A 26,630-nucleotide genomic window follows, 5' to 3' on the forward strand; every position below is an offset into this window, starting at 1 on the left:
ATGTTTTCGTAGCATTCTGTTGCCACATTTGTTTGAAGGACATTGAGCACAATGTGGAATAGTATGTTTTTGTCAATATAATTAAAATGTGTGTGTGTGTGTGAGTGGGGGGGGGTGACCAGATTAATCGAAAAAAGAAATGGCTTAATAAATGATTATCAAAATAATCATTAGTTGCAGCAGTAACATCCACACAAGCTGAGACAATGTGCAGATTAATGGGTTGATGTTCTTCTAAACACTTTACAACTCCCTGAGTTTGGCTGTCATTCCTGTCTGCTTCAAATCCACCATCAAACAGGTTACAAAAACGTTCACTGGGACCCACATCAATGTCTAGTGCCCTGTGGCACTCACAACAATAATTATGAAGATGTGCTCTGGAGAGAGACAGTTATTCCAGAATGCTGTTTAATAGACTTTAGTTCATCATTCAAAACAATCAATCCTCATGAACCTCACAGAGAAACTGAGCTCACTCAACATCAGCACCTTGCTCTGTGACTGTATACTGAACAACAAAAGAAATAACCTGTTAATTTCAGGAAGTCCCACATCAATGTGTCTCCTATAGAGACAGTCAGGTGCAAGGTTCAGTGCTTGATGGCTAGTAGGAAGTTACCCGGCTGAGGGAGAGTAACACCCAGTTCTCAAACGAGGGGGGCTCGATCTACAGCATGATTGCTAGATCAATGGGTAAGTGTACTACAATTTAACCAAAAGCTCAACACATCAGGGAGGCAGAGGAAGGGCCAGTTCACCTGATGCTTCCGGTTCTATGTGCACTGGGAAAAACTGAGAACTCAACTCTCATGTGACAGGAGCGTGTTAATAACCCTTACCATACAGGATTTCAGAAAGAGCGCAGAGGCTCAGTGTGCACGCTAACCATCATGTGGATATCAGAAAGTGCACAAAGCTTAGCGTGTGCACTTACCATAGCATGGATTTAAGAACTTCCCAAGCATGTGTCTACAGAAGCACTGATCCAAAGCTCAAAGATAACTCTCTGAGGTGAGTGGAGCACTGCCTGAGACAGCATTACACAAGAAGGCTCTCACAAATGCCACCTATACTTCCCACTTGATGCCTCAGCAGAGGGGATGTCCTAGTGACCATGAAGCCCAGCCTGGACATCCAGGAAGTTTCTTGCCATGTCGGGCAGAGGCCTGATGAAAGTGACATGACATTCAGCCACGTATAGTGACCCATTCTCAGAATTTGTGCTCTGCATGTAACCCATCCGAAGTGCACACACACAGAGCAGTGAACACACACACACACATACTCTGAACACACACCCGGAGCAGTGTTCATCATTTATGCTGCGGCGCCCGGGGAGCAGTTGGGGGTTCGATGCCTTGCTCAAGGACACCTAAGTCGTGGTATTGAAGGTGGAGAGAGAGAACTGTACATGCACTCCCCCCACCCACAATTCCGTCCGGCCCGAGACTAGAACTCACAACCCTTCGATTGGGAGTCTGACTCTCTAACCATTAGGCCACGACTTCTTGATAATCAAGAAGGCTCCCGCAGAAGCCTGTGACCCGGCCGCATGATCCAGAAAGCATGAAACCAATCAGACTGGCTGGATACAACATCGACGAGAGAGAAAAACACTGCAAGTCGAACACCTGGTTTGTAATTCCAGCAGCAATAAATATTAAGATGAGCAGGAATGTACAAGAGAATAATGTGCAAACAGGCTGTACAGGGTATTTACATAACAGCAATAGAGGTAAAAAAGTAAATAAATTAAATTTACAGATATTGCTGTATGCAAGTGACAATGTCAGTATATTAACTATCTGAATTAATTTAAGTCATGTAGAAGTTAAGAGACTGAGTTTGAGTGTAGGAGCCTGATGGGAAAAAGCTCCTCCTGAGTCTCTCGGTTTTAGCCATCAGGCTACAGAAGCGCTTACCAGATGGCAGCAAAATGAAAAGAGAGTTACCAGGGTGGCTAGAGTCTTAAATGAACTTAACAGCTCTGCTTTAGCAGTGTTCGAAGTAGATGTCCGACAGAGAGGGGAGAGCAGATCTCCATAAGGAGATCAGGAAGAAAAGGAAGGCTCACCTGAGCTGGACAGTTATGATCAGAAAGATAACGCTCATCAGGACACAACGTCACTTTCTTGGTCCGCTTCCATGGCAAGTCAAGCCTCGCCGTGGCTCATTCCATAACTTCCTACAGCTCCTCATAAACAGAGCAGGTGGATTGGGAAGGCTCAACCTCAGCTGTTTTGCACTTCTCAAACATCTGCTCTTCCAGCAGCGGTGGGTCCTGAACCGAAGGTAGCAGATGCCTGCCCCCTTTTCCTCAAAATGAAAGAAAAACGAGAGCGGATCTTTTTCATCGGAAAACACTCACAGTCTATGCATATTGCCCCCTGAGGACATTGTGAGCGTGCTCTTCTCCCAAACAGAAAAAGGCAAAGATCATGTGTTTCATCAGGTGTCAAATAACGCAGACACAGATGCACACATCGTCTAAACGCCTTGCTAGTACTCACCATAATATAAGGATAAAGATCGCTCTTACCACAGAAAGCATGCTTCAAACTAGTGTTGTCACGGTACTGATACCAGTGAAAATCCACGGTTCTTGGTACGAATTTCGGTACCAAAGCAAAACACAAAATATGCTAATAAAAAAAAACACACACACTTTTTATCACTAAAAATAAAACCAATGCCATTCTTTATACTTACTAACAATTGTGTTGAAAGTTTTTCTACAAGTAATATAATTATGAAAAGCAGTATACAAGTTTAACCAAATTTTATTTGGCTTTTAATTAATGAAATTTAAACACATTTTATTTTTGGTAAATAAAGGGGATTTGCTATTAAAATTAAAACATGGAAGAAATATTGTGTTATTTATTTCTTTAAAAACTTTTATAATTTTTTTTCAACAGTAGTAGCAGTATCACCTACTTTCTACTAAATAATAGTAATATTTCCAGCACAATGCCTTTATGTAAAAATGAACTTTTATTTTGATGGGTTACCGTGAATAACTTTAAATAGACACTGGTTTAAATTCCGTGACTGTCCATATTAAAATGTAAATTTAATTTTCATGACTGGATTTTAAGATTCCGTCCGCGTTTTCTGCTTCACGGAAATCATAGCGCTGTATGCGTCAAGAACCGGGTTCACCGGGTCCTCAGTACCACCGGTACTTAAAGAAACCTGCTACCATGATGCTCTTCCGGTGCCTTTTTATCCTATATTCTCACCAGTAGTGATGTCATGGTCTGTCGCCGGCCAACAAGTTATTGGAGTTTTTTTAAATGTATAATTTAGACATGGGTCACGACGAGGGTTTCCCCCATAGCATTCCTTGAAAGGGAACTACAGGAGCATTTACACTACAACCACAACTCTATTTTTATCAGTAAAATATGATATTTAATGATTATAACAAAAATTGATATGTACACTTTAATACTTCAGGTATTCATTCTTACCTCTGCAAAAATCAACTTTGGCTCTTTTATTCTATCACCATCACATTTTTTCCTGACCCACAATCCCCACTGTCTTTATTTAATTTTTTGTCCTCTAAATATATCTTTTGCAGGCCGATGTTTACAGTTTAAGGGATACTTCAACCCAAAATTAACATTTTGTTGTTAATCTCTTACCCCCATGTTGTTCCAAACCCGTAGCTTTGTACGTCTTCAGAACACAATATTTTGGGTGAACCAGGAGGCTTGGGACTGTCCCATAGACTGCCAAGTAAGTCACACTGTCAAAGTCCAGAAAGTATTACATGTGGTTTGCCACTGAGAGGAAGATCAGCTGTCCTGGCTCCCTGTAGCGTTGCCTTACATTACAACATATATTACAGACATATAATATAGCAGTTTATTGTTCTGGATAGGGCTGTCGTGGTGAGTAAATTTCCTTGCAGTAATTTTGAGTTGCGCAATAGCGTGTTATAGGGCTGGGTGATATATCGAATATTACCGATAATATCGGAATAATTATGGTGACGATGTAAATTTAGAAAATATTGTGAATATTGAATATTTCAAATTCAAGCATCCTTTCCCTAAAGAATGTGCCAAACATCCAAAAAGGGAACATACTGCGCAAACTCTCATTGGTGCGGATGCCAGATATCATAAGTTCAAATCCCCGAATCAGAGCTTCTCTGTTACATAGATACTTTTCCTTCCTGGTGCTCTGCTTATTCTGAGCAATTTGGCAACCATGTGCACGCAAACGCTCGCTCCTCGTTGCGGAAGCGCCGTCACAGATGATCTGAAAAACAATCAAGCTGGAGTTTAGTGATCTAAAAGAATGCGTCATTCAGCCGGTCTTTCCTGAGATCTCCACTGTATATGGTCACTGTATGAACTCAATCGCTGTTGTGTGACTAAAGAAACATAGGCTATGGCAATGTGGATTTACTAATAGGAATTTAACTTTTATAATATTTTTCATTTGTTTTACCAGTTTTCATAATATAGACAGAAAGAGTGTATAAGTGTTTGGTATATATAAATAAATAAGAACTATCTATGTGCTTCAGCAAATAGCTCCCCATCTGAGAAGGTTTTTAGTGTCAATGGAACATAGATTCATGCACAGAGCTTCTCTAACACCAGAGACAGTACAGACTTGTGTTCTTAAAAATAAATAATCCTTATCCCAGTTTATTTCCCCCCAGACTTTTTATTATTTAAATGCAAAAGCAAATATATCGAGATATATATCGAATAGAGATTTTTTTACAATATTGAGATATACATTTTTTCATATATCGGCCCAGCCCTAGCGTGCTATGCAGTATTATTGCCAAACATATTCATACTGTATACATATATATATATATATATATATATATATATATATATATATATATACAAACAAATACACATATAATCTTTGTGTGTACATGTTATGATAGCAGTAGTGAGGTCGTAGTCAAATGACAATAAAAACTGGAACCAAACACCATTGAGACAGGAAGTGAAGTAAACAGAAGAGACTGGCAAAATAATGGTCCACATAACAAAACATAAACCTGATAATAAGATTGTTAGGCTATCATTAGTCAATATGTATATATGAATATGTTAGTTGTAATCTGAGTGGATAAGAGACTTTGTATTGATATTTCCCCTCAGGCGTCAGTCGCTGCAGTTCAACTACACGCTCCAAAACACTGATTCATTACTTCACAACAGAAACATCATGAAACACGCTGCTGAAATCATTTCACCTTTGAGCGCCACTTTAGCAGGCTCAGCTGACCAGCTACGAGTCAATGCTAAAGACAGAGATTTAGCTTTCCTTGGGCATGACAACCTATTTTCCCAATTAAATATGACCCAGCCTGGAGGACAGACGCTAGTATTCACACGCGCTCAGACGATCTCTCGCTCATTTACTCTGTTTAGGCTTGTTAAGTGCAAATCTACAGAGACGCTGTACAAATCAGCATGGTACACATTGTTATCATCACTAACTTGTTTAATATTCAGTCTGATACAAGAAAAGAAAACGGTTCTTCCACTCCTCCGAGGTTTGCTCATCAACAGTGCGGTTTTGTGATATTGTGGTTATCACTACTGTCCTAGTTATGGACTCATCTGCAGTCACCACACATCTCTTCCTCAGGACTACTGCTATGATCACGAAGGTGAGCAGGAACCCTAGACATATTTCTTCTGTTGTTTTCCATCTGACAGATTCAGCAGGAATGTCTTTATAAGTTACTGGACCTGAGAGCTTTAACCTGTGCCCAGTGATTGCTCAGTCTCACGTCTTGACTCACTTATTGTCTTAAAGGAGCAAGTGAGAGGGAACTTTACTCACCCGTCTGGACAAAAAGACTGATTAAAACTTCAATCCCAAAAATAATTAGGGAACCACTGAAACTTGGCCATCAAAACATTTTGCCTGCAAATGAATCAGATTGTATTGCATTCAGTGATAATGTCATCCCAGATGAGGTCTGTGCAGCGAGAGAGAGAGAGAGAGACTCGATGAAAGATATAAACAAATGTGAGCAACAGCACGCGCTAATTAACTCAGAAAGATAGAAGTAGTGTACGGTACAAAAAATATATAATATAGGTAAAAAACATGACAAAGATGTTGTTTCATGACTTAATATATTCACGTTTTTGAATGAATCAAGTGAGCCAATGATTCATAACCAGTTCATTAAGACAGTTACTTGCCTCATTTCTAAACGATTAGCCATTTGAACAAATCAGTTGAATGAATGAATGACTCACTCACTAAAACATCACTCACCACCAACTAATGGTTTGGTTTCATGTTTAAACATATCATTGCATTTTTTTTTCTCAACATTTCTTATTTACATGTTCACAAATATTTAAAATATTATTATAATATCATTTTGCCCTTGCAGTTTTGCTGTGTAAAGGACTTTCTGGCACCTCTCGGCTTCATCAGCTGTCCCTTCAGAAGCAGCTTCTGTTTCCTCTGAATTCACTGAAACAATGTAAGAATCTGATGTGAAAGATAACACATTTCATACTGTTAGGGGAAAAAAGCTGTGGGAAATTACATCTCTTTTGTTATTGACAGCCACTCATTTTCAGTGAACTGTTATTTCTACCTCTTTCCAGTCACAGAGTATTTTCTTCTGAGAGTCGTTTAAGTGAGAGAACTGAAACTTAGATTAGATTATTATTATTATTTATTTTATTTTTTGCATTGAAAACCAAAAAGTAGACTTTTGTTTGTATATGCTGTCAGTTATAGAAAAATGACTGTAAATCTGTACTGGCAATGGGATATTGGTATTTGCCAAAAAAATGCCATCGGTGCATACACACACACACACACACACACACTACAGGGCTGCTGAATGCTTGAATCTGATTGACTGACTGACAGTGTAAGGTGTGCAGTTATTTTCAGGGAAATGCATGGCTAAAGTAGTTCCAGGCAGGTCTTGACTGGATTTACATGTCCGTATCACTTCACCAAATGTCCTTATAGCTTACAACAGCATATCAAAACGGCTCCTTGGAAGGGGGTCCCTGTCCTTCTTCCTGCTCACCACCAGAGAACTCCATCTACACATCCTCCCAGACTCCACTTCCCACAATCCCCACTCTGGGAACTAATGGTGCATTCAAGTCATCTCGTATAGATCGTATTTACCACTTGAATGCACATGAACACCACCACAATATCGTAAATACCAGTGGGGAGCCCGGGATTTTCTTTAAGTCAGTGATAAACATGGCAGAATATACAATACTTAAAGGTATTTAGCTGTGATATTGTCAGGCTTTTCTATTTACAGCGCAGTAAGTTAATCGACGATGCATAATATGATGGCATTATAATATAACAATGCAACTTGTAACAATAAAGTTGGCAATGGCTTAATAAATTAATTTAAAATATTAAAAACGAAGTATCATAGGCGTGATTCACAAAGGACAAAAAAGCAGGAAACTAAACGGTGCATTTTCCATGACGCAGCGATAGATCAATATTGTAATTACGATTATTTAACATGATCATGAGGGGGCCATATGACCAAAACTTTATATGAGTGATTTATTTAAAGATAGTGATACATATCAAATCTGAATTTCCTGTAAATAAGGCTGCTACAGACATTATACCTGCACTGGTTACTTCACTGGTTTGCTCTCTATCTACCATCTGCTGCTTAACTTATCTTTCTTTATACATGACCTATTTGTATAGTTGTACTTTATATTTTATTATCTGTGTTTAATGTTCTACTGTTAGTGTTATCTGTATGCACCGGGGTAAATTTTCTGTATGTGTGTACTGTACATGTGGAGGAATTGACAATTAAGCAGACTTGACTTGACTTGCTATGACATCTACATTGTAGAGACCAGCAGAATTGCAAACAAACAAAAAGTCCTCAAAATTATTGAAAATAATTAAACTGTCAGTTATAAAAAAGCAAAGGAACAAATACAAAAGAATAAGATACAAATTGAACAAACTGTCTCAAGCAGTATGATTATTTCATTTATTCGCTATACCATTTACTATTAATGTCTCTGTCTCGTTTCAGTTTAAGTTTGGCTTTAGTTTTGTATTTATTGCAGTTTATATGAAAAGGTTCATGTAGCATTGCACTGTCACAGTCTTCTGTCTTTCTGTGAGCACATGGCTTGTGCTGTGTTTATTTGGTGCCATGTGCTCTCTTCTTTCCTTCTCTGACCCCGCCCACCTTGTGACCTCATTACTGTTTAGTTGCTCCACCTGTGTTACTCTCTTGCTCCCTGACTCATTACCTTATTCACTCTGTACACCCGTGCACATAATCACGCACACAGCTGTTCCCTAGTTGTTCACGAGTATATAGTTTCGTCTCACCCACCACTCTGCCTGGCTATATTGTAATGTCTATGTACCTGTGTTTCTCGTGCTCGTTTTCCTGCTTGTCCCTGTGATTCGTTTTGTTTTTGCCGTGTTGGCCTTTTAGTTCTCATTTGTTCTTGTTAAAATAAAGTGTCTCTTCCCTGCACTTGGACCCAGATCTTGTTCTTTTACACGGCGCCATTTCTACCGCGCCGTGACATGTACACCCTACTGCAGAAATTAATAATTACATGTAAAATGAAATATAGCCCGCTGTCACTTTAAGAACCACACGGATCCAAATTACTGTTATATGCGTATTTTCATTCTCAACTCTTTACATTCATTTATTACAGGACCGACGAATGTATACATGAATAATCACCAAGCGCAGCATGTGGACACATTTTTGCATGTACTTGACCGTTTAGGCGCGCACTTTGAGCTAAAAGATGATTTTAAATGTCTGTGTTTTGTCTCTGAGTGCTTATATCTTCCTGAGGAGCCGTGCAAGTTCTCTTCCACGCTTTTAAAAACATGAATAAATATACTTGGATAATTCAAGCACGTCTCATTCTGCAAATGTCACGTTACATGATTTTACTGATTTTCACGGGTAATTGGGCTTTTCTGGAGGAATGAAAGCACAGCGCTGCAAAAGGGAGAGGAATGGGGCGCAATAATCGTTTTATCTCGATTATTGGATTTTCATAATCGTTGGAGGCCAAAATCGAAATCGAATCTTTCTTTTTTTTTTTTATTAATTGCACAGCCCTAGTTCAAAGGATTCATTAGTTCGCAAATCGGACATGTCACTAGTGGACAGATAATGCTCGCCCCGCACATATAACGTTACTCCCAAATATATTTTTAGGTCGCACAGATTAAGTTTCAGGAGCATATGTGACAAAAATGTTGGCAATTTCGAGCCTTATAGAAGCTGCAAAGCTTTCTAGCTAGAGGTAAGCCATAACCAACATGGCGTTACTTTGCTAAGTTAGCCCAGAATCGTTTAACAATAATGTTATGGAATCATGACAAAAGTGATCAATAGATTGGTTACATTTGACTAGACCTGCATATAAAAATGAAAGACAACATATTGGATTTGCTTAGCTAAATCATCCGTGTTCACTGTCTTCGTCAGTCAACTGAAGCTGTTCATGTAAGTGCACGGTTGGGCACGTGCACATTCTTTTTTTTTGCATGATTTACGAGAGCATCATTTTCAGGTCGGAAAAGCCGGATTTTTCCGTAAGAATCACACCCCTGCTAATGCACATTTCTTTGTTCTTCATTTTCTATAACAAGAGTTTAAGAACATTGCTATATTTTTGTGTTATTAATTAAGAGAAAGTACTCCTCCATCTTGCTCTGACGAAAGTGAGTTGAACGCACATGCCGTCGTAAGCACGACTTCCCACCTCGTGCGTACGAACTTCCCGGAGGACTTGAACGCACCATAATTTCAGACACACTTGTCTCCCATCAATGGACTATAACTCTGCACACAAACACACTCTCAATGTGAATTATTCTTTTGCTACTGCAGCAAAAACTAAGCATTTTTTCCTAGTCCATCTTGTTTTGTTTAGCCTTGTCTTTTTGCCTTGTTCTTGCCTTGCCTGTGTTTGAACTGTTCTCCTGGTTTTTGATCATTTGCTGCCTGCCCTGACCCATTGACAGTTTCTGTGGTTTAACCCTTTGTCTTGCCCTGGATACTGTCATTTGCTGCTGTGTGAGATTTTAAGTCTGCATTTGGATCCTTAATGCTTCCTTTAAAAAAAAAAAAAACCTGTTATTTTTCACATAATTTACCTTTATTCCACACCACTCTGTCCCATCTCTGAGAAACATGCTGGTCATTTCCTGCTTTTATGAAGCCCCTCCCTCAGAAATACATGTGGGCTCTGATTGGTCAGCTAGCGCAGTGTGTTGTGATTGGCTACACTTCCTCCAGTGCGTGTCTAAACGTCCCGCCCCTCTCATCAGTGGCATGTGCTCCGGCTGTATGGTAAACTTTGTTAATATCGTTAATCAGTTTGAGCGTCATTGAGAAGCAGAGGATATTAATGAAGAAGATCGTGCAGAATCTGTGCAAGCACGGCTTTTATAGGTAGGACTTTGTTTTTTGCTTGGTGTCTTATACTTTTAGATACGCTGTTATTTGTAAATGCTAGTGCTTCTGTTAGCTTTTAATACACAGTTTTATCCTGATATAGCATTGATACAGTACGGTAGCTGCACGTGTATTTATGGTTTGATTTGAAAGAAAACAGCGCATCCTTGTGGCGCGGCTGACACAGAAGAGCATACGCAGCATACTGTGATGTGGAGAGACACGGAGGAGACTGTTACAAACAAATTGTTGAATAAAGTCGTTATTTTTGGTTTATTCACTTACAAACAGTACTCTCGTCACTTCATGACATTACGGTTGAACCACTGATGGCAGACGGACTTTTCTGATGATGCTTTTCATAATCTTCTGGACATTGATAGTGTAAGTTACTTAGCAGTTTATGGGACAGTCACAAGTCTCCCAGTTTTCATCCTAAAATATCTTAAATTGTGTTCTGAAGATGAACGAAGCTTTTACGGGTTTAGAACAGCATGGGGGTAAGTGATTAATGACAAACATTTCATTTTGGGATGGAGTATCCCTTTAATACTACCAAGCTCTAAAAAAATGATCTTAAATGTCACACAGGAAATGTAGTCTTCACAATATAATTCAAATAGTTTGTGGTGAAGTAAAAAATTACATAGGTAACACATTAGGAATAAAGTGTCTTGATAAGGGTAGGGATATTAAAATGTTCCCCAAATACACAGAACTAGTAGTAAAAGTAGCCCTTTTCTACCTGCTTACTGTCTCACTGTTTGATTACCTGTGTCTGAAATGGCTCCCTATACACTATATAGTGCACTACATCAGCTGTCGGCCATTTTGTAGCACTCTCTTAATTCTGAGTGAACGAGTTCATTCCCTACATTCATTCACTATTTTTACCCACAATCCTCTCTGATTTAGAATGTAGAACCGATGTGCACTCGCTGAAGCACTATTTCCCAGAATCCAATGCGGAGAGCGGGAGCGAATGAGTTTGAATGAGAGATGCTGTTTACATCTTTATTATTTCTGTTTTCATGCATTGTTCAAATAAAATATATTGTTTAGGCATTAACTCAGTTTAATGTTTTACTAATTTACTGAAGTGGAGTCGTTGTTAACAAGAGATGATGGAGATTTATTTTGGTGCGTGATTATATAATATTGGATAATCACTTGTATGTAGTGTAGTATTCATTGAAATGTAGACTGAATGGTGGCCCGAGGGAGCTGTGAGACCATTGTACGAGCACAAAACTGTGTTTGGGAGAGATGTTCCTGTGCTCTCTGAGGAACACTGTACAGCACAATCTGAATTTGCTCACTTCATTCTGATTTAGTGCACTACACTGCCTTACACTATATAGGGAGCAGTGAACGAGTGAGTGATTTCAGACACAGCTATTGTGTGTAAAAGAGCAGCGAGCACATTGATCAGAATTTCTCATACTGTGTTCATCTAAAACAGAAAGTCATGTTTAGGGAACTGTGAGCTGTCCCTTTAAATGATGGTGATATAAGGACATCTCTGTACATTAACATGTTGACCCCCTGGCCCAGGCTGACACCTATGCGTCATTTCAGTCCGTCGCACATATGCTGAAATCAGTGAACGGTACAGCGCGTGACAGCACGCTTTAATACCGGAGAAACCGTGCGTCTTCATGCTTACCGCAAACACGGGCGAAACCAGCACAACTCGACCCTAGTCACTAACTGTACTCAAAGTTCAGAGCTGAACTAATATGGGGAGCATAATAAACGAGTGATCAGGAGGAAAACGCCGCAGCGGTCATACAGTACAGTACCTACCTGCGGCGAGACGCGACGCGACGCGAGCGTTGTGTGCTGACGCGGGGCGCTGCAGGAGCTCGACTGAAGAACAGACGCAATGTGTCTCGGCCAATGATTCAAGGGTTCGAGCTGAAGCGCCGCTGAACAGATGCACGGACATGTCTCCTGTCCGGGACTCCTCGTGATCACGTGACCGCGTGGCCCTCTCCTCCGTGGCGTGATGAAGCTCGCGCTGATGTGCGTCCGGTAAACATCCCGTATCGGAATCACCCCCTCCATACACCAACATGCACATATGCTCCCTGTAAACCTATGAGATTCTTCATAATATCTGAGCAGAACATTTAAAACAGATCGAATCTCCTCTTATTAATGTAACCTCATGCTGCTGTTTCCAGCGAACTTCCGCCTCTTCTCCATACTCACTGATGACGAGCTTACTGGAAAACAAACAATCTATCCTAATATAATCTACTCTAGCAACAATAATCTTTCCAAATGAATATGAACTATTGAAAACATTAAACTTAAAGCAATAAAGTTATTTTTTGGATCAGTATTTTAGTGAGCTGTTAAAGTTCACATCACTGTTAAAAACACCTTTATGTATAGAATGATATTTAGGACAATAATATATATATATATACAAGATTTAAATGTTATATTCAGATTTAGGTTTAACATTTCGATTTAAATACAAGATTAAAAATAAGATGAAATATCTTTAATATTTTAATTTAGTAATATAGTAATACAAATATAACGCTTATTTAGGTAAATCTTGCAAAATGTATTTGTTATGTTAGTTAAATCTGACAAAATGCTTTACTTTTGCCAAATTTGTACATGAAAAGGAGGACATAATTCTATTAAAGACAAATTATTTCTGAAATGTTTGGTTTACTTTAGAGCTCCTAAACCTGTTGTGACCACAGAGAGATCCCAGCTGAAGACAGTCACACCGAAACACCCGCTGAATTACAGCTGGTCCTGGCAGAAGAGATCCCGGCGTATCTGTGGATGCTACAGAACCTAAAGATGAACCTGATCCACTGACGTCTGATGGAGGAGCACGAGCTTCAGAGATATCTCCTGGAGTCTGTGACACTGAGACCTGAGAGCGTGGCTAGAACATTACTGTTTCGTTAGTATTGTTTGTTGGGTTATAAAGTTGCTTAGTTTTAAATGAGAAGACATTTGGAATAAAACATTTTCAAAGACCTGTGTTAAGTGTAAAGTGGAGGACTGTTGTAATATAAAGGATTCTGGTCAGATGTTGTTCAGGAAATGATCCGGAGCTGTGTTTTGAAGGGATTCTCTCCTATAACAGCTGGAGCTCTTCTTCCAGGGTCCAGCTCATCATAATGTGTTATTTACTGCAGACGCTGAAGTGGATTCCTGAAACGCAGCCAACAAAGACACAGTGGACCAAGAGTGTACTGGACATCATGTCATTGGAAGACTTGAGCGTCTCTTACAGTTTTACAAAACTTGGGACCCTTTTTCTCTCCCACAGACAGTTGGAGTTGGATGTTGAAGAACCGTCTGTCTGGCAATAAATGAGATGAACATGCCTCAAACGGTTTCATTTCATTAAATGTTTGTTATTTTATGTTGCTTTCCTCTTGTGTGAATCTTTTCATTTGTTACTACTGTAATTACTGTTTTTCCTGGCGATTGCTCTGCTCCTGACTGTGACAGAATGATTGCTTTATTACATCCCCCTGAAGACAACTGTTATTTATGTAGTTTTATCTTGCAAAAAAATATAAAACATCAAAAGGACATTTGCACAGTGGACCTTTATCCGTGTATCTCTTCATGGAGGATAGGATGTGAATTCTATAATCAGATACTGTGTGCATACTGTGAATGTGGACTGCAGTACTCAATTCAGCCACTAGCTGTCAATATTACATCAGCACCTTTGAGGAACAACATTATTGAGCAAAAATTCATTTGACCATTAAAGTACTTTAGTAAAGTGGCTGTTCAGAGGGTGTTCAGGAAACGTGCTCGGGGTACAGCTTGTTTGAGGAAGACTCAAAGACAGGACTGGAGCGTGTTTTAAAGACGACTGTGACTGACGGGTGATTAAGTGAGGAAATGACAGCACTATTCACATTGCATTGTTCATTTCACACAAACTGAATATCATGTGCCTGATTTACTTTAACGCTAGATTATACATCAGCAAACTCTCACTGGGCTCTCGCTCTTACTTCATAAAGACAAATGATAGCATGAAAAACGCCACTGTTGTTCCAATTATGAAAAAATATAATATACACAAATCAAGCAATTCTGCAACCATGTTGAAAGAAGCTGCCAGCGGAGCGGTCACTGCAGATTTAGTGTTTGATGGGAACTCTTCAGTGGCTCTGGGGTCTGAAGCGTGTGCATATGTAGAGGAACACAGTCACAGGAGCACACTTTCGTCAGCTGTCAGCACTTCTCACCATGCAAGCTTTACAGAGAACAACAGAGCGTGATCTGGGTTTATGGCTCAGTCGAAGTGTAAACTGCAGGACTTACATCATCTACTGTACACTGCAAGCCAATGATGTGGAAATAACCACGGATGTTTCTTGCTTTGGTTCTAGAATTTCTAATCAAATTTCATTGAGAATCAAATGGTTCTGAACTCGCATAAACCTCTTTAGAGTTGAACAGAGAAGCTGAATTATGAATCGGAGTGAATCACTATCTACCCAACGGTTCACACCCTTCAGAATCATAATAATATCTGTCATACACTTGGAGGACTGTGTGTGGGCACATAGATGAATAGGGTCGAGTGACATCACATCAACAGAGAAACAGTAAAAACAGTGTGTAATATAAGGCCAGTCAAGTCAAGTCACCTTTATTTATATAGCGCTTTAAATAAAATACATTGTGTCAAAACAACTGAACAACATTCATTTGGAAAACAGTGTCTCAATAATGCAGAATGATAGTTAAAGGCAGTTCATCATTGAATTCAGTGATGTCATCTCTGTTCAGTTGAAATAGTGTCTGTTTTTATTTGCAATCAAGTCAATGATATCGCTGTAGATGAAGTGACCCCAACTAAGCAAGCCAGAGGCGACAGCGGCAAGGAACCGAAACTCCATCGGTGACAGAATGGAGAAAAAAACCTTGGGAGAAACCAGGCTCAGTTGGGGGTCAGTTCTCCTCTGACCAGACGAAACCAGTAGTTCAATTCCAGACTGCAGCAAAGTCAGATTGTGCAGAAGAATCATCTGTTTCCTGTGGTCTTGTCCTGGTGCTCCTCTGAGACAAGGTCTTTACAGGGGATCTGTATCTGGGGCTCTAGTTGTCCTGGTCTCCGAGGATGAGACGAGACTGAGAGACACAGACTCCGTCAGCTCACTGTTTCTCCTGCTCTCTCTCTTGTGTTTGAAGCTTCTTGTTCTTTCTATTTGTACAAGTTGTACACAGGTTTCTGTGATTTTGACTCATCTGAATGGTGTTTTGAGAGGGTTTTATAATAGTGTAATTTATAATAGTGTAATCTATAATCAGTCTAGCAAACAGAATAGCAATGAATTATATAGATAGGAGATTGGAAAAATGAAATAGAAATGTCAAAGTTTGAATGAAAGTACTTCTTTGTTGACTATCTTTCCACACAATGACCCTTCGCAGCACCTAGTGTTGACCTGTGGTGACCGCACTGTTTGTCCTGCAGAGATGCGGTCCAGACCCCAGAGAGTGACCGGAGCACACACAAGCATTAGCGTGAGCCTTACACACACTGGTTCTCCTTCACACAGAAACTGCAGTCATTCACGTCAGCTAACATTTACATTGAATTACTCCTCAGTAAATCGACTGTTCTTCCAGAAGTACTGAAACAGAGCTAGAAAACTCATAATTAACTGATCCGTGGATCATCACATGGTCAGGAGTGCTGTGACAGGTATGAGCACGACTGTCTGCCTGATGCTGATGTTATAACACACTTCATGAAGCCAGAAACTATCCACAACCACTTCTTATCTTGATTTTGTTGCAGACTTATGCTAAAAATGCTTTGAATTATTAATTAAATCAATCTGCACTTGATAACACATTATGGCAAAGGGGAAAAGATATTTTATAACTTTGCATATGAACAACAACAAGAGTATCAGCTTTGCATGAGTGTTCAGTAACTCAGTACTTAGTTGGAGAACCTTTGGCAAAAATTACTGCACTTTTCACATTTGCATAATTTCCAACATTTCTGTGGAAAGATGATTAGGGAGTTTTTACCAGATTTGTAAAGAGAAGTGTTTGTAATGTCACTTCCATCAACATGAAAGCTCTCAGCTTTATCTTTTGCAAATGATGGTTCCTAAAAGAGTTCAGCTTGAGTCCCAGGGACAAGGTCACTGCACAGACTTTATACTCAGTCTGGATCCTCAACATAGGTTGAAGTTCTTCAGTTTGAACACACGCAAAGCTGCAGTCTAACAAGATATCAAATAAAGATGTCTGAATTAATTCTGAATGTGCATAAATATTCAGTAAAGTAAAACACTAAGCCTCACACACAGAGCTGTGCTTTAAACTGCACAGGGCGTATGCAAATCTGTAATTGCAATTTTGAATAGTAGTATAATATCTAACTTGTACTTTTAGATGAATAATTCGGAATACCTGAGAAACTCACACAGAAATCAGACCAGAAACTGTCAGAAAGCTCACGGATGATCTCCTGTGCTCAGTTTCTGAAGGTTTGGGCTCTGAACAGTGTACATGTCAAAATCGAGGGCTGATGAAACGACGTACCAATCCAGCATCTGTGAAACCTGTGCCACCATCTCATCACTGCTCGCCTGGTGGACAGAAACAACGGCTGTCCATTTCGTGTGGACAGTCTCATATTTACAGTCAGATGTTAAAAGATGACAAAACACAACAAATAATCAATTAAGGACTCATTTGTCACTTATGATTCCCCGCTCCCTCCACTATATTGGAAGTCTAACTGAATAAGGTCTACTGTATGAATAGGGAGTGATTTCAGACTCATCGTTGAGTATGTTTGACATCGGGTGATGCTGTGGGATCCAGTATAAACTGACCTGACCAGCAGAAAAGAGCAGAAGTAACAGGGCTGGCTCCATACCACTTTATCAGATCAGATCCGATCCGATCTGATCCGGTTCTGAGTGTCTGATACCAGCACAGCTGTTTTTATTGTAGATCCCAGTGTACACTTTCTGTACCTCAATTTGTTTACCTGATCATCACAATTTTGTGTGTTAAACACAATCTATCAAATACAGACAACTTAATTATAAAGCAAAACAACAAATGACTAAAGATAAAATCATAATCTATGACAAAAACGTATTGTGTATTGTTAAATGAAATACATTTATTTTACATTAATAGCACAATAATGAGGCAGCAAAATATCATAGATAAGACAATAAGAAAGGCTATTAATAATCTTTCATTGCACAAAAGTCTAATAACATGAAAGGCTGATCTACGGAGCGGCACGAAGAGCTGATGTGCATCTGATGATATAGAAGAGTTCAGAGAGACATTGATGCTGTCACGCTGTGGTGTGGGAGAGAAGCACCTAAACACATCTAAAGTACAGAGGTTTAAGGTATATTACTGTTTCCTGTTTCAGAAATCATCAGACATTGTCAAACCCTTGTTAGGGGTCCAGAGCCTCACGTCTGATTTAGGCTTGTACCCTCTGAACATGGAGATCCAGAAGAGATGCCTTCACTTCAGTTCCTCCGTACTCGGACCCAGAAGACACAAAGGCAACAAAACGGTCTCAGGTTACGTATGTAACCATAGTTCCCTGAGTAGGGAACGAGACACTGCGTCCTCTAGGGGGCGCTTTGGGGAACACCTCGTCGTGACCCGTGTCTGAAGCATACAATGAAAAAACACCAACTTGTTGGCCGTCGACAGCCTCTGATGTCACTACCGGCGCGACTATAAATCAGCACCGGGAGAGCACGTCATTATCTTCTTCGTCTGAAGCTTGCGTCCGAAGCATGGCAGAGAGCTAGAGGACGCAGTGTCTCGTTCCCTACTCAGGGAACTATGGTTACATACGTAACCTGAGACCGTTCCCTTTCGAGGGAACTTCGAACTGCGTCCTCTAGGGGGCGCTTTGGGGAACAGCATACCCACGCTGCCATGCTGAGGGGAATGCAGGCCAGAATCATGGCGAGCACTAAGTACCAACTCTACCATTACTATGGGAGTTGCCCCTGGGACGTTTAGACGGCTGTCTGTGACAGTACCCCTTACGGCCAAAAGGCTTAAGCTACATACCCAACTTAATTGTTAGGGCCTCGGCCCTGGGTAGAGCTGAAGGCTTGGAATCAGGAAAGATTCCTTTAAAGGGATACGGCTAAGAACCTAGCATTTGTACCAAGTCTTGCCTGTCACACAGGGGCTACTGCTAGCTTACGCATAAGCTTGCTGAAAGAGCTGTCTCAACAGTTCTCTAGTAGCAACACCCTGTTTAGATAGGTATCCGAGAATACATAGGTGGAGTGGCGCCCAAGATGAACGGGGCTTTTACCAACTCAAGAAAGGGCACGAAGCAACCGCGCGAAGCCCTCACCATATAGGATTTTAGAAAGAACGCAGAATACTAGCGTGCAAACTTACCACAGTGTGGATTTCAGAAAATGTGCAAAGACTTCACGTGCACACTTACCATAGCATGGATTTACAAATACTGTTCTAAGGAGGGGCTCTCGTGGCACCATGATAGAGCAGCTCATAGATGGAATGTTGCATCTTAAAACAGTATGATTGAGAGTCATCAACACGATCTATGGAAACAATACTGGAGCGATCTGGGAAAAAAAAAAAACAGAGAACTCCGTCTCGTACGAGAGGAGAACTCCGAGCTCAGAGTAGCGCACTCATAGGTGACCCATTTTTTGGAAAAAGGGGAGCGCTGCTAAATTACCACGAGAATCAATAGCCCCTCATGTTGAGAAAAGCGATGCTTGAGGTGTATAAACAAATACACACTGGCTGAATGGAGCCCAAGGAACCAAGGTCTAATCATCTCAAGAAAGGGAATGAAGCGTTACCCCTCATCGTACAAGATTTCAGAAAGTTTGCAGAGTCTTGCATGCAAACTTGCCACTTGTGGATTTTTAGAAAGTGTGTTCACATACACACTGACCACCATGTGGTTTTGAGAAAGTACACAAAGCTTAGCGTGTGTACTTAAAGGTTCCTAAGCATCGTAGAGGAGCTGAATCTCACGGGAGAGGCAAGCTCAATTTTACAAACCTCGGGTGAGGGGAGCATCACCTGAGGCAGCATATACAAGAAGACTTCTGTAACTGCCACCTCCACTTCCCGGTAGATGCGACAGCACCCCTAAGCGGCCAGGAGACCCCTCGCGGTGACCTGGCCGGACATCCATGAAATTCCCTGCAGTGCTGTGCCAGGCCTGATGATCAAGGAGGCTCCCTCAGATACCTGTGATCTCAGCCGCCTAATACCGGAACATGAAGCCGGATGGCTGCTGCTGACGAATGTTTAGTAAACACTGTAACTGAGCACTGCAAAGGAAACTCAGACAGAGTTTATTAGTAGACACGTAACCACCAGCAATTAAATACACATAAGTATATACAGAGAGGGTTACATGTACTCACTCACCCTCCTACGCCGGAGCCCCGCTCAAGGGGTACCTCCTTTTAACCTGGACCATCAGTTTCAGGTTGGTTGCTATGGACATAGAACCATAAAAAAAATATTATAGGTCCAGCATAGGAGACTGTTATGCGAGAGGTTTCCACCTAACCTCGATCAGGTGGAGAGCTGGTGGTTACAGGGGAATTAGGAAGGGGAGTATAAAAGCAGAAGTTAACCTTTCGAAGTCGATTAACGCATATACGCGTTTGTCTTTTCTTTTAGTAGATACCTCGGTATCATTCTGATTTGGACGAGAACGCTGCCTCGTCTAGATCATACCTCTTAGGTTCTGCTTACCTCCTCGTGACCCACGATTCCTCTATCCCCTGCCCGCAGGTCGGGGAGGAGCGCGAGTTGCGACACTAGCCTTCTGTGCCCATCTTTGATCCTCAGATCGAGACAGGCCAGGACCCCTATGTTGTTTGGGCTCAGACCTGGACCTTCGTGGGACGAAGGATCTGAAAGCAGCAGAGCGCGCCTTCGTCTCCCTGAACTTTTCAAATCGCCGCCTCAACGGAAATACCGAAAAGTTCAGAAGGCGAAACCTGAGCATCGGGCAGAAAGCATTTTCTTTCCTCCCGATGTCTGTTCATCCACAGATGTCTCTCCGCTGCCACCATGGCCGCCATAGTCCTGCCCACGGCGGAGGCGGCCTGCTTGGTAGCATGGAGAGAGATCCGTGGTGTGGCGCAGCTCAGCTACCTGATCAGAAAAAGGCCCTCGTCTCTATCCAGGTCTCTGAACAGATCAGTCTGATATGCTTGAAGCACCAGCATTGTGTGTAATGCTACTGCTACTGCGTATGCCTTGCCATTTAAGCGAGATGATTTTCTGAAGGGGCTTAGATGGCAAGGAGGGAGAATAAGAGAGGAGGTTTCCCCTGCAGAAAGAAAACATTTTTCACATATAAAATTTTTTAAATATTTATAAAATTTTTAGCTCTTTCTACAGGGGCATTCCCTCCTAGCCGCTTTCACGCATCACCTCGATGTCGGCAGATTACTTTAATGCCGAAACCGATGGATGCAAAAAGAAAACGGCATCTTTCATTTCTTTTTAATCTCTGTATGGAGATCATGCACAAATGAAAGGCTCACCTGAGCTGGAGGGTTATGGTCAAAAGGTAATTTTTGCTCAATAACCTCCAACAGCTCTACATACGCAGGGCAGGAGAATTGAGAAGGCTCAGCCTCAGCTTCTTCACCATCCTCAAATATCTCCTGCTTTTCCTGGGTAAAAAACCCAGCAGAGCACTAACCTCAGTATGAGAAAGTGTTATAACATCATCCTCCCAAGGCTCTCTCTCGTCCGCCGCCCTTTTTTTTTTTTTTTACGATCTCGAAAGGGAAAGTCCCTCTTTAAACCATTCAGACAGATCCATATGTATTCTCACGAGCTCATTTTCTTTCCTGCCTCAGCGTGGACAGATCCTGAACCGCGGGAAGCAGATGGCTTGCCTTTATTTTTATTTTTTTTTTAGAAGAGAGACGAACGAGAGCGGAGCTTTTTCCATTGAAAAAACGCTCATAGTGCACGCAGATTGCCTCCTCAAAGACATCGCGTGCGTGCTCTTCACCCAAACAAATGACGCAAAGATCGCGTGTGTCATCGGGTGTCAAATAACGCCGACACGGATGCACACATCGTCTAAACGCTTGCTAGTTGTCGCCATGATAAACAGAGAAAGATCGCCCTTACCGGTTCTTTCAGATGCACACTTCAAACAAAACAGTCAGTTGAAGATGAAGAAGATAATGACGTGCTCTCCCGGTGCTGATTTATAGTCGCGCCGGTAGTGACGTCGGAGGCTGTCGACGGCCAACAAGTTGGTGTTTTTTCATTGTATGCTTCAGACACGGGTCACGACGAGGTGTTCCCCAAAGCGCCCCCTAGAGGACGCAGTTCGAAGTTCCCTCGAAAGGGAAATACAATTTGACCTCCAAAATAAACTCTCCCTTAAACAGAACCTCTAAATGAGCAAATGTCATATTAATGAAACTATTAAACAAAGACGGATCCTCTGTGAATACAGATGAAGTGATCATAATCTCGTAGATGAAGATGGACAGAGAGAGCAGAGGATCTACAGCAAACCGAGGATGACAAACACTTTCACCTCTGTTTTATGTTTGTATACAGTATGTGAATGCTTTGGCTACATTGTGCTACGTGCTAATAAAGCTAATAAAGCTCATGAGAGAGAGTCTCACTGGGGTCAGACCCTCATAGGTTAACAGTAGGATCAGCTCTTCTTTCTTCTACACATGAAACAGATAGTTCCAGTCCATGTGTGTGAGTTTCACACAGCAGAACACACTCTTTACACAAACATGCTGGTTTTATAGGACTTTATGTTGAATGTCCAGGTTTCTAGATGACATGGAAATAGACGAGTGATTTAAGAGACTCCAGAGCTGAACTCAACTTCATTTTGTGAGGACTAATGTCTTGCTGAACAGGTCAAAGGTCAATGTGCTGTCAATGTAGATTTTTTTTTTTTGTTGGACAACTTAAAATGTAAAAATGTATGCATGGAGTCAGGGATCTCTGGGCTTTAACAGTGCATCAAATATGAATTTAACTGAAAAGTTTGTTCTAATCCACAATACAAATAAATAAAACGGTTGAAATTAATGCACAAGCTGTTGACAAATATATATATATATATATATATATATATATATATATATATATATATATATATATATATAATTCACATTTTACGTAGCCTGTTTATAATTTATAATATCAGCTATATCATTTTTACACTGGAGCAATTTTTTTAATCATGTTTATCAACGCACCGTCTCTGCACATCCTGACTAATAAACAGACTAATAAACATCTTCCTTAAACACTTTAAAATATGAACTGATCGGAAGCTCATAGACAGATCACTGAACATACTGTACATACTGTACACCTCATGTGGCTCTGACGTCATACGCGCGCTCACGCCGACGCGCGCGCCCTCTAGTGGGCGTCATGACGTCACTTCAGCACCGTAGAGGAGAAACAGCTCCTTCCGCTCGACTAATGGACCCGAATCCGTGATCGCGCAATTCAGCCGATGGGGCTCGACCCGGACCGGACGAAATCACGCCGAGCCGAGAGATAGAGGAGAACGCACGGAGAGACGCGGCTTTTACCGCGGAACCGAGAGGACAACACCGGATCCACCCTTCACTTGACAACGCGACAACAGCATCCTCCAGAGATACGGTAACGGTACTGCTCGAGCATCTGCTCCCGAACGAGCGAGCACCTCCGCGATGGAGAGCGCGTGAAGCACGGAGAGTGGCTTTAAACGAGAGAGATGCGTGTGTGTGTGTGTGTGTGTGTGTGTGTGTGAGTGTTTGTGTGTGATGGAGCGAGCGCGTCCTCTCCTCACTCGATGCGGTACCTCACGCGGCTCGACGCGTTCACTCGCGCCATTGACGCCAGTGACATCACATCTGAACGAGCGCGTCCATTAACTGCGCTTTCATCGGCGCGCCAGTCGCGTGCGTTTGCGCGATGCTTTTGCCTTTACGCGCACAACAGAGTAAATATATCACGCGCGCGTTAGTTACGCAATTTTGCCATATTGTGCAGAGAGCGTCGTGACGCGCGGAAGCGTTTTCCGATCGAGAGGTTGATATTCAGAAGAGATTCCATGCAGACACACAGTAGACTGGTTCAGCAGCCGTGGGATTGTGTTTGTGTGAACATCAGGGTCTGCTTTAGAATGTGTACAGTGAATAAAGTGCACATCTCATCTGAAATACTCTGAGCAGCTGAATTAGCACCATTAATTAGGAAAGGATTCATATGAGGTCAAAATGTATGCATAACAGATTTATTATAAAATTAGGATAATGTTTTTAAACTGTTTTAGCTTAATATTTAAAACTTGAATGTGAAGTACCAAACAAACAAAAGCATTATTGCGTCAGCATCAATATTAAGACTGCTGTATGAATATCATATCTCCTGATGGGCCCCGGATCTATCAGCTATAGCAGTGGTTCCCACCGAGGGCCCACACTCCACTAGGGGCCTCAGGGAACACGCAGGGGGCCATGCCATATCTTCAAATTCATTTCAATATATTGCTAGAATTCTTAATATGATTAATATGTTAAGTTGAGTAATGGTTTTGGAGCAGCTCAAGCGTTTCTCACAGCGCTGTCTCGGCTAGTGTAGATGGATGATGATTGTTATCACGGTAAACACGATCAGAGTGTATTATTATTGTGTGTCACTCTGGCTCTGTCCTAGTGCTGCATGAACACACTTCAGTGTATTTGTGAATGTTGAATGAATGTACCGTGAGTGTTTCATGACGGATGTAGAAGTCTGTGAGGATCAGTGGTGTTTATATACGTACAGGCATCAGACGATAGGGCTGTCAATATACCATAAATATATGTACCATACTACGCCAGCATAAATATCATGAGACCAAATTGTGTTCATTAAAAATTCAAATCTACAATAAATAACAGAATTGTCATAAATGCCTCGCTGTAAATGAAAACAGACCAGGTTTTTCTGAAACCACCAGTAGGTGTTGTTAAGTCTTAATGATTGAGTCACTGAATTATTCAGAAGAAAACAGCGGATTCAATCAGGAACACAGCAAGTGACTGTTTTTGTGAATGAAACTGATTCATTGATTCTCTCTATTTGTTCAAAAACACAGATTCATTCAGAAATCAAACAAAACACCGCTGTGTGTTGCTCTGGAAGCTTAGCAGTTCTGCTAATCTAGTACTGTTCTCATCTGCAAAACACAGCAAAATACCATCAATATTGACAAAGTTGTGTCTCAAATGTAATTTAATATTAAAGCTCCAATATGTAGGAATTTTGTAATAAAACTTCCGAAAATGTCTGTCACTGTAGCATTTTTTTAATCAATAACGTTACCCGTGAGAAAATAACATAACGTGGCAAATGGACTGTTATATTGCTCTTTGTACTAAGGTAAGGATTGTATCACGTGTGGTGACCGAGATTATGGCAGTACAATTAAATACAATCGGATATGTGTTGTTAAAAATATATTTAGTCATTACTTGCAAATGTTCGTTCGAATTTACTTTTAGGACGATTGGTTTGAGTATGTTAAACAACATGGCATTAACCATAAACACGTAACACAGCACAACATTAACCCAACAAATCATTTAACAATTAGCTGTAAGTTGTAACGGGATAATATAGTATAACATTTCACGTTCCTTGCAGTTCATTAATTATGATGACATAAAATAATACGATCAGATATACAGTTAATACAAAAGCGAATAAATTACCTCATCCGTGATCATGATTCGTTTATCCAATTTAGATACATTGCTATGGTGAAAACGCATTAAAAACGACATCTCCCATCGTCACCTGCTTCATAGCGTCATCAAGCTTTGCCTTTTTTACTGTTGGAAATGCGCCCTCTTGTGGTCAAAAATCTCATACTGGAGCTTTAACTTTAAGTTAATTGAACTGCTGTATAAAATCAATCACATTTGCAATGTCTCATATTACAAAACTATCATAAAAAACCATATGGCCCCCTACTTCTTGAAATGTGAAGTTAAAACACAATTCACATTATGAGGACTGATATGAATGATAAGAATGTTAATTGCACTCAGACTGTGTAATCAACGAATCATTACACCTGTTCCAGAAGAGGTCAGATGAGCGAGGCACAAACTGACAGAATACATCCTGAGAGAAGATGATGTTTGTGCTGCTGATTTGTCACGTCCTTTCAGTCTCGTTCTCCTGATCAACTGTAGTGTGAACAATGGCAAAATGAAGTGAAGTGTTGGGAAACACTCTTTTTCTCCACACTTTTGTGAGGATTTGCAGATGAGGCATGTGATACATTTCACTGTTTTTCATCATACAGTAAGTGTATAGCCTAGTTATGTTCTGGATTATGTTTAATCAAATGGGCATTGATGAATTTTAATTATTTTAATTATAACTTACTCTTAAAGACACACCTACTGTGAGCCATGACGTTGTTAATCAGTGTTATTTGCATTTGTTGAAGCCATCAGCCCACATTATTTAAACTTGATGTTATACATTTGTATTAAATAAGTTATTTAAGCTTGTGTTCAAGAGCTGATTTCTTGGTGAAAAACTACATTACCCATAGTTCTGCAGAGAGCTCTCCACCAATCAAAATAATCTCTACAAGCAAATCATGTCAAAAGAGCTCTTTTGTTCCGCCTGATGGATGTCATTCTGAACACCTTGATGAGCTTGTGCAGCGTGTTTGATTAGTGTTGAAGCTGTATCTATGAAGTCACAGAGAAAAACAGCATTTTCCATGTGCAAAATTGATTAGTTTGTTCTTCTTTACTAGTAATTCTTTTTTTTAAATTCCACATGCATACAACATTTTTTGTGCGCTCTGTTGTGTGCACAGATTTTGCAGATCTGTTAACCATGATGAGTACATGATTCTACAAGTTGGTGACTGATAACTGTGTGTAGAATTCAGCTGGTCTGTACATGTCTGACCGCATGCAGAAGAACAATGCTTCTGTAATTCAGGCTACTGAAATGACATTAATCGTTGGCAGGTTGCTGGAGAGAATGGTGCTGGAAGGAATGAGTTAACTTGACTTTTTTTTACTCTTTACAACTTTTACAACCTTGGCAGTCTGAAGCCATTTGCTCA

General features: G+C 40.7%; 2 protein-coding genes across 3 annotated transcripts in view; one reads left to right on the forward strand and one right to left on the reverse strand.

Moving 5' to 3' along the window:
- Positions 1 to 12,620, reverse strand: part of LOC113053682 (cyclin-dependent kinase 16) — a 55,288-nt gene extending 42,668 nt beyond the window's left edge. The window contains exon 1 of one of the 2 annotated variants that reach the window (XM_026218866.1): positions 12,278 to 12,620. In XM_026218866.1, coding sequence (XP_026074651.1) covers positions 12,278 to 12,538 — 261 coding nt within the window. In that variant the 5' untranslated portion in view covers positions 12,539 to 12,620. The remainder of the gene's footprint in view (positions 1 to 12,277) is intronic. The other variant, XM_026218865.1, reaches the window with a different exon arrangement.
- A 10,285-nt stretch (positions 12,621 to 22,905) lies between these two features.
- LOC113053683 (mitogen-activated protein kinase kinase kinase 12-like) overlaps positions 22,906 to 26,630 on the forward strand; it is a 34,402-nt gene continuing 30,677 nt past the window's right edge. Inside the window, exon 1 of the mRNA XM_026218867.1 lies at positions 22,906 to 23,170. The gene's annotated coding sequence lies outside the window, so the exon portion shown is untranslated. The remainder of the gene's footprint in view (positions 23,171 to 26,630) is intronic.

Source organism: Carassius auratus, chromosome 34 (genome assembly GCF_003368295.1).
Source record: "Carassius auratus strain Wakin chromosome 34, ASM336829v1, whole genome shotgun sequence".
Lineage (NCBI taxonomy): Eukaryota > Metazoa > Chordata > Actinopteri > Cypriniformes > Cyprinidae > Carassius > Carassius auratus.